The 13,449-nt window shown below is 38.6% G+C and overlaps 1 protein-coding gene across 1 annotated transcript in view; it reads left to right on the forward strand.

Moving 5' to 3' along the window:
- The window catches only part of LOC122796914 (aryl hydrocarbon receptor repressor-like), a 325,581-nt gene that overhangs the window by 167,479 nt on the left and 144,653 nt on the right, over positions 1–13,449 (forward strand). Inside the window, exon 3 of the mRNA XM_044065672.1 lies at positions 2,550–2,685. Coding sequence (XP_043921607.1) covers positions 2,550–2,685 — 136 coding nt within the window. The remainder of the gene's footprint in view (positions 1–2,549; positions 2,686–13,449) is intronic.

Raw genomic sequence — 13,449 nt, forward strand, 5'->3', positions numbered from 1 at the left:
CAGAGAAAAAGAAACCTCCACAGAGAGAATTAGAAACTGAGCTCTCCACTGAGCCTGAATCAGGAATCTCAGAAAGAAACCCTGAATCCGTCCCTGCATCTTCCTGTTCAGATTCAGAATCTTGAATGTCTTCAGGAAAAGAGGAATCCTTCTATTTTACCTGAAACTTCTCTAAATGTAGGATCTATAGCCTGAATTAAACCCTGAGCCAGGCCCAGTAAACTACTCTTGTCTAAAGAAATTTGAGGAGGAGCAGTTACTTGCTTGGTTTTCTGTTTTTTTTTTTTCTTTTGACAAGGAGCCAACTGTATAACTAACTGCAGCAGCTGATTTCCCAGGGATGGGCACAGTGTTCTGGCATAACAGGGAAACCTTCCCTGATCCCTCTCCCAGGAATGACAAGAGTGGCTCTCCCAATAGCCACAGAGGATGTGGCTAATCCCCAGTCCATAGTGGCTGTAAGTGCTATACGGGGATCCAGGGTAAAAGAAGGGGTCTGAGGTGCAGCAAATGTCCATAGAAGAGTCACCACCTGCAGCTGAGGCAAATTGCTAGCTTTCTGTGATGGCAGTGGCTGTTTGCTAAACTTTTTCTTTTTGTGGCTGGAAGAAGGAGTGACCATGAGAACTTCTTCTGTTCCATGGTCAAACCAAAAATGGTGCCTTCTTCACAGGAAAGAAGTAGCAGATACTGGTAAAACTACCTGTCTACAAAAGCAACTTTGTTTTACACAAAAAAACACAATAAAAATAATTTCCAAACACTATGCCAGTGCCACCAAGGGAAAATAAATATAATTTCTCCACAGAAAATATGTTTTCAGTTAGTTTCTACTACTTTTAAACTGACAGAAAAAAATGAGAGCACCCTTTAAAAGCAAGTTACAGTCCGGAGGCAGCCCATTAAAACACAACACTCCTAGCTTTAAAATAACTTTCCTAAAGAGGAAAGTAATCAAACATCAATGCATTTAAGAAAATGGAAGCTTTTTCCCCAAAAGTGATTCATCTGTTCAACAAAGAAAAGCACAAGCCAACTGTCAAGCGTATTCTTCAACAGCAGTAAAGCTCTGAAGGGCTTCACTCCCAAACTTGTCTTTTAGTCAGCTCAGCTCATGCTTCATGACTGTTTGCGTGGGTTGAAGGTACCCTGAAGGTTCGGAAGCTGGCCAGCCATTACATCCTTGGCAGCATATAAGCCATATAACTAAGGCTACTCCAGCAGGGATCAATATGATGAACATCAGGTATGTGCCTTATTCTTCCATTCAAGGCTTTGTAGCACATCAGCATGCAAAGGACCATTTCATTCTGCTATAATCATTGGCAACAAAGTCAGAGAAGGAGGGGCCAGGTGACATTTAGTCTAGCAAGAAACTATAAGTCTATGGTGTAGTCACTCATCTTCAAAGATAACCTTTTTTTTTTTTTGTAGTTGTGTAATGATTTTGAATTAGGGATTTTTACAGCTATGCAATCACTTTGCAGAACGGAGTCCTCCAGACTTTAGTGTCTTTTTATCTGGAGCCCCTCTAGCTCTACTGTTGTCACTTTTGAGCTTAACTGCTGGATTATCACAAATTGTGAGCAGCATCTAAGACCACAACAACCCAGATCTGTGCAAATAGCATGCATAGTTGTGTATGTTTGTGAATCACATTGAGAGTCCTCAGTTATGCTCATTACCTCACACTTTTATCTTTTGTGATCTCAGTTTGTATCTCAGAAGTGGAAGATGTGATAATCCTGAAGTGGATTAACCACATCTTTGTTTCATTCATATTACCATTTGAGAATTATTTATTGCATATAATCTAAAACTGTAAAGGATAACTCAGATTGTGGATATACTGCGTTGTAAAACATCTGTTCATTCTGTTACTTCTGAAAAATGTTCTTATATATACACTGTAATATATATAATAAATTATACTCTTAATTCATTCTTAATTATTATTTCATGCAATCTGTGAATTGATGGTTATATTGGATCTGTACTGGAAATCCAGCCTATGTTACAGCTGAAAAAAAGTCATCCTTTACCAACACACAACTATACCAGGATGTGCATTTTCTTTTTTGTCTTATCGATTATAGTGCCAAGAGCTTTAATAAATCACAAAAGGTACTGCAAAAAGAAAGAATTCAGAAACAATGGAGAAAATCTTCCTGTCCTACAAAAGTTCAAGATATCTAGGAAATGTTCATTTTAAAAATGGTGCTTATTTTTGCATAATTTTGTTATACCATTTCTAACATGTAAATGTAGTAAGTGATTTGCAAGCCTGTAGAAATTAAGTGACTGCCCATGTATTCCAGGTGGTGCAGCCCAGCTAGCTATGCTTCATCCGTATTAGCAACCTAAGTTCTACAGCATACAATACTGCCCACAATGATAAGGTATACTACTTAAGTATTCATTTAAGCAACCAAGGGCACAGGTCTGCATACTTAGCTTTCAAGATGCATCAACTGTGATATATCATTTCAGATCATTACTTTGATAATGAGTAAGTAACATGAGATAAAACTGTCTTTATTTCTTTCTAGACAGATGTGATGCACCAAAATGTATTTGATTACATCCATGTGGATGATCGACAAGAGTTCTGTAGGCAGCTTCACTGGGCAATGAACCCCCCACAGCTTGTTGGAGGACATGATCACCATTCACAGACAGAAACAGGTAAGCTTTATTTCATTTACTTTATAGAATGAGTCTAATTAACCCATTCTTCCCTCTTTCTCTCTGCCTCTTTATCTGTCTCATTAGTGAGTTAGTCATGTGAATATGTACAGGCCAGCTAACATTTACGAGAATCTAACTAATAAAAGCCCAGCAGGAAATGCAGCATGGTGCCACACATGGGCATAGGCAGGGAACCTGCACATGCCACCTGAGACCTATTATTACCTTACAATCTAATACTATGGGCTGCATGGACATAAATGAAGATCAAGATCAAAAGTAGGCTTTGTTTTGGCTACACTCCCTTTTCAACCATCAAGGCCCCCATCCCCTCTGCTCATTATACCCCCTCCCCTAGCATCCAAGGACAAAAGCACAAGGAGAAAGAGCGAGGAACATATTTGTCTCTGAGAAAGGGTATACAATTCTTCTGAATGTGTCTAACCACCCCACTGATGGAAAAGTATATGCAGGGTTATCTCTACTAAGCCAGTTTAGGTGCTTGACTTCATGTACCCGTGATCCTCAGCTAGAGTGCTGTGCACTCCTTTGTGGACTCATACTTCTTCAGAATGATTTCCCCAGCTGCTCTGACTGACTCTGGTGCACAATGACCTTGTGAAGTGACTTTACTCTACACTATTCTTACTGTCCTCCTGTGTTTGATTACCACTATTTCCTCCCTGATCTCCCTAAACCCCTTGGCAGATTTTCTTATTTCAAACTGAGTGACACTTACATTAGTAAATGAAAGTTTTATCTCAAGTATGTCCGCTCATGTGTTTTCAGTATGTCATATTTGATTGTATATTGATGTATGTTTATACTATCTGTGATGCAGCTGATGTTCATATTTCAAGCTGTAGTACTGGGTATTACCAATGTTTTACAGAGCTTCTGTGGACCTTTTCTGCTCAATTGACTCCTAGAAAATGGACTTGGTGCAGTAGGGATAACCCAATGAAATACATGCATATTTACATAACACATGTATGTATTTTACATATACATATGTCTTTTTTTTAAGGTTGACATCTGTTTTGTCAACACACTTTGGTTAACGACACAGATGGTCAATAATTGTGTGAGGTCACTACATTACTGGGGTTACAGAATACCCAATCACTGGTATTGTACATTCTCTGAGTTAGAATAAATAATTATCAGGGGTGTGGGGACCACAGCAGACATCATGGTTTTCTTCTTGCATTATCCAAGGTTTTTGTACCGGAGCATGCAGAGTTAACTATCTTTGTATTTATTTTTTTTTGTGTGTGTGTTAACATTAGTGATGAAGACATTTGGGTGTTTCAAGCATTTTAAACACACCCATGTATGTATCTATATCAAATGCTCAAGTTTTCATAAAATTGAGCATCAAAATCCTGAGCCCATAAGCACACAAACATATAACCCATGATATCAAAATTCAAAGTATTGAAAATATCTGTAACAGACAACACATGCAATGCCCACCATCCCAACAGCCGTGAATCAACCAAAATAAAACTTCATAAATGAAGGGAATCCTTTGCGTGTTTCTGTAGATGAAATTGAAGTGGAACTTCATAAACCCAGAAGCACACATCACAGTAACACATCATTGCATCCAGACAATGATAATAATGTGTACACGTGTAAAGTGCTTCAAACAACTGACATAATGATGCACCACATTAATTTATGAAGTATAACTGGAAGCAGAAGTGGTATTACATCTTAAGTAACGCAGCAATTGTTTTAGCAGGAAAACTTTATGTACCACAGTCTGAACTGTGTTCCAGCACATATGCAACTTGATAATGACACTAAATAAATTATTATTTTTTTTTGAGATGGAGGACATCTGGACTACAGTCTAACTAGCTGTTCATCTACTCTCTTCTGTTTGTAAGCTAAAATTGACATCAAAGAAGGCAAATAAGCAGTCATCTTACACAGCGGGCATCTCAGACACCTGTGCCACGCCTCCAATGAATTCTGCATTTGCGGTAGGAAGAGATCATTTAACGCAGAGATATTCCTGAAGGAAATTGGAAATAGACTGGAAATCTTGCCAGTGTTGTTGTCCATGTTGTAAACTTACATGGCTTCCCTAAAATGTACCAGTCAGTAAAGTGCTTTATGATTTCTTTAGCTTCTGCTGGAAGGGTGTCACATAATCCAGAATATGCTGACATAACCTCTTCCTCAGTCAACAACACCAATGCAACTACTTTTTAACTGCTAGCTGGAAAGTTACACAGAACCCATATGGGCTAGCAAGTTCAATACTTTGAATCTTTCACTAGATATTCTACCCAAAGTGGAATAGGCATCCTTTGGGCACAGCAACAGTAATATTATTTTTAATGCTCTTAACAGCAGCAGTTTCAAAATTACAAGGAATGTATTGTACAGGCAAGTCTCATCCACTATTGCTCATAAGTTCAAATATAAATTGCCACATGTAATTGTGAGAGTTTAAAGATGTCTTATCCATAAGACAGTATGGCAGGGAAAAGTTTTACTATATCCATAGTTGTTAATCAAGCCATGTGTGCTGTATAACTATGCATAGCGAAACCCTTGTTAAGAAAGTTCCGTCCGTGAGCCAAATCGTAGCACGGCTATCAGACAAATTATCTAAGTAGTGAATATTAACACATAACTGCCTGATTATGCATCCATCACTTTATCTCCTTTCAATTAATCAATTAATGCACAATTCTTATAGGGATAATCAGATGTTTGTAAATCTTGTAAAGGAACATCATGCTTAAGAACATGTAAATGTAAAGCATGATGTGTGTGTGTGTGTGTGTGTGTGTGTGTGTGTGTGTGTGTGTGTGTGTGTGTGTGTGTGTGTGTGTGTGGGAATACTTTATAATCTCGAAATTCTGAAATACCAAATTGCAGAATCCCGAGATCATAAAGCCGAAAGGTCTAAATACTGAAACCCCAGAAGCACGGATTTCAAAATCATGACATTCGGAGATGTTGAAGTAGCGCTTCTGGTGTTGCGGTGTTTGAATGGAAGTCCAGGTAAGTATGTATGTTTAAGGGTGTTGGTTAGGGGCTTTAGTGTGCGTCAGTGTGTGTTGTGAATGTGATGTGTGTGTGCAAGGGGAATGTAGGTGTGTGGTGGTGTTTTTGTGTGTTTGTCTGTGTAGTGCAACCCTAGAGTTAGTATATTTAAGTAGGGGGGTGTGAGGGGTGTGGCTGGACTTGCCCCCCTGCTTGTATGTAGTGTAGGTTTGTGTATTTGTGTGTGGGGGGAAGGTGTGTGTTTGTGTATGTGTGCGGTGTCTGGTTAGTGTAGGATTCACAATTTCAAAATTCGTGCTTTTGGGATTTCTGTATTTACAGCTTTCGGCTTTATGGTCTCGAAATTTTGAGATTCAGTATTTCGGGATTATAAAGTGAATCTGTGTGTATGTATCTATAGATATATATATATATATATATATATATATATATATATATGTGTGTGTGTGTGTGTGTGTGTGTGTGTGTGTATGTATATATATATAGATATATATATATATATATATATATATATATATATATATATATTTACATATATTTACATATATATGTATATATATATATATATATATATATATATATATATATATATATATACACATTATATATATATATATATATATATATATATATATATATATATACACACACACACACACACACACATATATATATAGATATATATATATATATATATATAAATATATACACATAATACAAACACACACACACACACACACACACACACACACACACACACACACACACACACACACACACACACACACACACATATATATATATATATATATGATCTAGTGTCCTAGTAGTAGTGGTCGAATCGTCTAATCATCATCAATGCCTATACTGACATATTGACATCGACAATGATAACATCAACACAGTTCTGCACATGCTGCAAGGATTAACTTTGGACCATGCTATTAAAAAACATGTTTTTTTTTCAGGGGAAAAGCCACCCTGTACTACCCCCTACTCCCTGTTAATTATATATGCTAACTCGAGATTGCACAGTCCCTGGTGAAAGGACATATTCCCCTATCCTGGGGACTGTTGAATTCGGACATCTGTTGACAAAGTGTTTTGTCAGCCAAAGTGTGTCAACAATGCAGAGGTTAATTAAAGCTCAAATGTATCAGTGCCAGTGAACATACATACATATATATATATATATATATATATATATATATATATATATATATATATATATATAAGTCTATGTTGTTTTATTGAAGTTTCAAAACTTAGAAACCCATATGGCCGTGACCATGTGATCAAAGTTTTGAAGCTTCAAAAACACAAAAAAACATCAAACAAAACCAAAAAAACTTTACCTTTATGTTTTGTACACCCTCCCTACTACTTAAATATACTTAAATATACCATCTCTGAGATTGCACTACAATGAGGAAAACAGTAACTCTCCCGTTTCGTGCTGTACAACGATCTCAATTCAAAGTGTTCTCACAAGATGAAGCCAAAAGTTGTCAGCACATGAAAAAGGCAAAAGGGCAGTCTTACTATCACAATGTCACCCCAAGGTACTTCATTACAATCATAACAGTGGTTCATTTTTAAGCAAAAGGCACTTTTGGATATATGATCTGCTGACTTACAAATAGCTGATAAGCGCTCAGCCAAATGGAAATTTACAAGACATAAAAATAATAATAAGTAGTGGATAAATGCAATTTGCTCGTCAAGCTGATTCACTGATATAATTACACAATCCAGCTGACCTGCCCATCCAACAACCTTATTTCAGATCCCTACTCTAGCTTTTTTATAACTCTGTCTGCAGTTCTGTCCCACTCATGCCAACAGAACATTCAGTAACCCACCAGCTTCACCCTAACAATGGGTTCTCATTAATCTTAACTTTAAAACAGAATTCCTTTAATTTGGTAGTCAATCCTGCTTACATGACATACCCTCCACTATCAATTCCATATTTCCAGCCCTCCTGTTATTGGCCCCATCCTTTCTATCCTTCCTACTGCACATGCCCATTGCTCTTAACCTATCCTCATACTCAACATGCCCATGTCTTGTTCAAGCTCATTTCACACAGCTGCACTCCCTCTGTCAATGTAATATCTGTGTTTAAGTAAAGTGCTGTAAAGTGCATATAGTATTCCAACAGTGGTCTAACCAGAGACCCTCAAAATGACAAAAATAATTTCACCTTTACCAAAATTCAGTATTTAATTAAACCTGACACACTGATGGCTTTCCTGTAGTTGTTGCTTGCTATGTTAGGCGCCTCAGGCTTCTACTGGTTAATGTTACAGTATTTATTCCACAGTCTTTAACTGTGCTCATAACCCATCTCATCACATATGATTAGTATTGCTGAGATCATGATTCTGCATTTTTGCAAAGAAATAAAGCTCTGTACTACAGACTATTCTGCCAGCATACTTAGATACTGGCTTAACCTTCTCCCCCTCATCATTCACCACTTTCCATATTCATACCGTGTACAACAAGCAAAACTTACTATTTATCCCAGAAAAGGTTTCATAAATAAACAAGCCATATAAGTTTATTATGTTTATCCTGCAGGTAAAGCCTATCTCTCAAAGACCTGAGTCATGACAGTCTTTCCCCAGGAAAGCCAAAACCTCAGAGTTCTTAACAGTTAATCAAAATAAGACACAGTGAAAAAGGATGCACTAAGTCTCTTGGTAACTGAGAAGTAAGCTGAGGGTAAACCTCATAGCCACCTTTGAGGTATATTCCCATACCATAGAGTTAAATATAATCTATTCCAAAGTCATAGCAGCTCAAAGTTAATTATATATGGTTAGTTAGGTGCTTTTGATGTCTGAAGTATTTGGCAAAATGGAGCCAGTGAATTTAACTTGAATGGAAAGTTGATCCACAGAGACTTTTTACTGGTGTCTCTTCTTTACCCTTTATTATATGCCTGAATGAAGCATTTCATTCTCATTCACTTACTGTTTGAACAGGTAACCCCTCAAAAAAGATACAGAGCTTCCCACTTTTTGTCAATATAGTATTTTGTTGCTCTCCTTTATATTTTCTCTATCCCCTTCCATTGCTGACACATGCATTAATTTGATTAATTCATGTTCTGCTCTTTCACGTATTATTGCCTTGAGCAACTTCATCTGAATATCTCTGCTGGCATAAATCCTCTTCTCGCTTTTCTGTCTCTTACTCCTACCCATCCAGTACAAACAGACTTGCGCATGAGCTCACTCACACACATACCGTCAAACACGGGTCTATATGACTTCATCGAAACCTGGATGTTCATCAAACACAAATGAGTGAATGACCGTACACTGAATGTTCACATCAGTGAATGTGTTTCCCAGGGAAATGAGTTAGTTGTCCAACGTACTGAGCTACACACACTGGAGTATATCAAACCCACCAAAGTGTGGGCTTTACCCCCCCACACCCCTCTACTTATATATACCAACTCTGAGATTGCACTACAGTGGGGACAAGGGCAAATTTCTACATGTTTGCCAACTAACTCACTTCCCTGGGGAAACATGTTTGCTGATGTGAACATTTGATGAACAACCTTTCACTCATTTGTGTTCGATGAGCAGCCATTTGCTGAAGTTGATTTTGATGAAGTAATATAGGCCCCTCAAAACATACACACACACACACACACACACACACACACACACACACACACACACACACACACACACACACACACACACACACACACACACACACACACACATACACACACACATACACAAAATACATTGCTACCACAAATTTACCACTCTTCTCTTCAGTGCCAATCCTTCTTAAATTTGGACTTATCTTCTTCCCTGGTCCTTTTCATGCAGTTCCCCCATTTTCTCTTTCTCAGAGGAAAAAATGACGTGTTTGTCTTACATCTCTTTAGAACTGATGAGATGGTTCTTATATGCACATACAAAAGACAGACCAGAGTAATATATCTAAAAACAATGGGCATCATTTTTATATTTTGTCTGATAGTAAGAAATACTCTGAATGATGTCCAACTCAAAAGAGAAATCTTTATTTTTTTAATATTTAAATAAGTTTTGAGCTCTCACTATGACTGTCAGAAAGTTATTTTCAACTATATTTTATAGGACACTGGTATAGTTAGAATTTCTAAGTCTTACTCCAAAGCTGAAAATTTCTAAGTCTCAGTCCAGCAAAGAAGTCCTGTCATTAATATGGGAGCCTGTCAGTTTTTTTCAAAAAATATTCAAGTAAATACTGCTCATTGCAAATAAAAAACACCAAAATTCACCTTCAGAGATCATTGAGTTTGCAGTTTTCCCCACTGCTGTAAAGTTGTGAAGTTGGAACAAATAAGGTGGGAGGAGTAAGAGACATGCACCACATTGGGGTACAGGGGTTTCCCCTTCCAAAGGTCTTTTTTTGTTTGTTTTTTTAGTGAAAGTAGCTTTCAGCAATTTTTGTCCACACAAATGGTATTTCTTTGAATATCATTAGATTAGTCAAAATAAATTTCTTTCAGATACAGGGTGAGATCAGTGATTTTACCTAATCAACTGATCATATAACATATTTAAATGAGCTGTACATGTTATTTTCAAATCAGTATATAGTTATACTACATCCTGAATCACCTGTACTAATGAGCATTACCTTACAGACTGACCAGTCATAACGAAGCAACAGAACTCTGTGGCAAGAACAACTTCCATTGACTGTAGTGAGTAAACCTAAAAGAAGTACCTGGTTTAGTGATCTTAGCCCTGGGATACCTTGAGATAAGCTGTTAAGGTGATTATAGTTCTCATTCCATACCTACTAACTGTTCTTTTTATATTGGATCATTACATCCAAACCTTTTTTTAAGGTTTTGGTTGTCAGACTTTACAGGATACTGCAGACATTCTCCTGCTGTACATCTCCACCATTACTATTATAAAATCATCCTCTTTACTCATTATAGTTATCACACTCTAAAGCATCTTCTACAAACAGCAGAGACTTGAAAAAGCTCCCTGTATCAGTGTTAGAACTGTTTTATACTAGTGCACACCTGGGTCATTGCTCTGCTCTTGAGCTGCACATAAACTCATAGGTTCATAGGTTCATATGTTCATACTAGGCTATCTGCCCTAGGGCATTTACAAGCCTAGCCAGAGTGTGTTGGGCTTTCGCCACCCCTTGGAATGAGTTTACTGTGCCCTTTTTAAGGTTGTGTTTACTGTGCCTCTGTCTAGTAGTGACACAGAAGTGATCCCTGGGGTAAACCTACGATCTCCCATCCACTCATCAAGATTTTTCTTGAAGAGAGTCAGTGAGGGGCTCTGCCTAACATGGACTGGGATTCTATTCCAGAGTGAAGGGAGCCTCTGGGTTATGAATCTGTCCCTCCAGCATGTCCTATTTATTTCTGTGCTGAGGTTCAAGTCACTCAATCGCGTAGCTCTAAGGGATTTGGATTTTCTGAGGTGAAGCATGTCTATTAATTCCGGGTTGGACATGGCTTTGTACGTCAGGCATAGATCACCTCTGAGTAGGCAGTATGCAACTGAGTAGAGCTGGAGTTTCTTTAGCGGAGCAGCATATGGCATCTGTTTGAGTCCCTTGATCATCTTAGTGAGGTACTTTTGGGGTCTTTCTAGTTGCTGCAGGTGTCGGGTAAGGTACATCCCAAATGGGGCATTGTACTCAATTATGGGCCTGATGAGGAATGAGTAAAGGGGCAAAATGACCTCCCTTGATCTAGATGGGAATCCTTTCATGATAAGGTGGGCTATATAGAAGGTCTTTCTAACCACTTTGGCAATGTGGCTGTCAAAGGAGAGGTTACTATCAACTTGGGTCCCCAGGTCCCTAATTACTTCTTCTGTACTTAATGGATTACCTCCTATGTGGTAATTTGTGGGCACTTTGTTTTTGCCAAAGGGTATAACTATACACTTTTTGGTGTTTAGTTTAAGGCCATGGCTCTGGCACCAGTTATCCATCTCTAAGAGACCCTTTTGGAGGATGCTTGTGTCAGCTGGAGAGTCAATTATGGTGCCCAGTTTGCAGTCATCTGCGAACTTGGTTAGCATGATCCTCCCGTGTTAGCCTGTACCTCAGAAAAATATATTCGAATAAGAGGTCCCAGGACTGAGCCCTGTGGGACACCACTTGTAACTGGTTTAGAGTCTGACATGGCTCCAGCAATTCTGACCATGTGGGTTCTGTCCTTGAGCCAGTTTGCAACCCATCTTATGACATAGGGGTTTATATTTAGACTGGAGAGTTTGTCTACGATGCCCGAGTGGGGTATTGTGTCAAAGGCTTTTGCGAGGTCTCAGTAGGCTGTGTGGACCACCTTACCCTCATCAATGGCCTTGGTGACTGTTTCAAAGAAATCTACCAGGTTCAGGAGGCAATATCTGCCCTTGACAAAGCCGAATTGGGTAGGATCCAGTGTCTGTAGGTCCCCAATGTCTTTGTTTATGAGTTCCATAATGATCCTCTCCATAGCTTTGCAGACCAGGCTAGTCAGGCTTATGGGGCGGTAGTCTCCAGGGTCCGTAGAAGCGCCTCCTTTGTGGAGTGGGACCACTATGCCTATTCCATTCATTACAATACTTCACTAACATGCTCTTATGTCAAGACCATACTAAATATTTATACTAACACTTAAGAGGTACAGTAAGCACACCAGCTAAACCATGTCAAGTAAACCATTAACCTGGACTTTGATATCACAGAGATATTTTTCTTTGCTAAATTCATTAGTGCATGATAATGCTTGCAAGCGCAGAACACAGTGCAGCTTCAAACCACACTAATGGGACCAGAGAGGATGCTGCCATAGAGCAATGAGCAGTGGGGAGTGCTGCCACATGCACCTGAAGAGCCAATCAGCAGAGAGATGTAGAACAGGGAGCAGCCGTTTAGGGACCATCTTAGCTGGACCATCAGGAACATGTAGTTCAGTCCTAATAAAATAAAGATAGGGAGCTCAAGTGTGTAATCTGTCCAGGTGAAGCAAGCAAAGCAGATAAAACTCCCAACTCAAATGCTGAATTCTTTGGTGCTTGAAAGAGATTGCAAGAGAAGATGACAACTTCAAACTGTGCTAACAGGAGTTGTGCAATATTACATAAGGCAGTTGCTTAATTAGGAACAGATGCAAGCAGCTAGGAGTAGTGGAGACTCTCAGAGCACTGAACACAGTGCATAAAATGAAACACAGCACTGCACAGTTCTAGCCAGCAGCATACCTCTTAATGCTACTTAGTATGCATCAAAGACAATCAACAGCAGTGAGCATGTACTCACTGCACAGCAGTACAAAAGGCAAGCAGACCTTGGACTTCCAAGATGGCTGCACATTGAGTAATAGCTTAATTCTAGCTCTTCCAGTGTGAAAAAACAAACTTAGAAGAGAAAGCCAGAGGACCTGGATTTCTGTGTAAATTTCTGTAACTGGCTAGTAAGTGCACTGCCAGGATTCCAGGAAAAAAGAAATACAGAGGACCTGAAGGAAAATCAGCTACAAAAGGTGACAAGAACACTGACTGGGAAAAGTACTTTAGCTGTTCAGCAAAAAACTGTGCAAGCTCCAGACATGACTTCTAGTACCCTAGACGAAAGTATAAGGCACCTGCACAAAGACTTGACTGAAATAAATGAAACACTGATGGAGTATATCAACTGAAACAATAAAAGGATGAAAAAAATGGAATAAGCTTTTCGAATAGA

This window comes from Protopterus annectens, chromosome 3.part0 (genome assembly GCF_019279795.1).
Source record: "Protopterus annectens isolate FY-2018-M chromosome 3.part0, PAN1.0, whole genome shotgun sequence".
Classification (NCBI taxonomy): Eukaryota; Metazoa; Chordata; order Ceratodontiformes; family Protopteridae; genus Protopterus; species Protopterus annectens.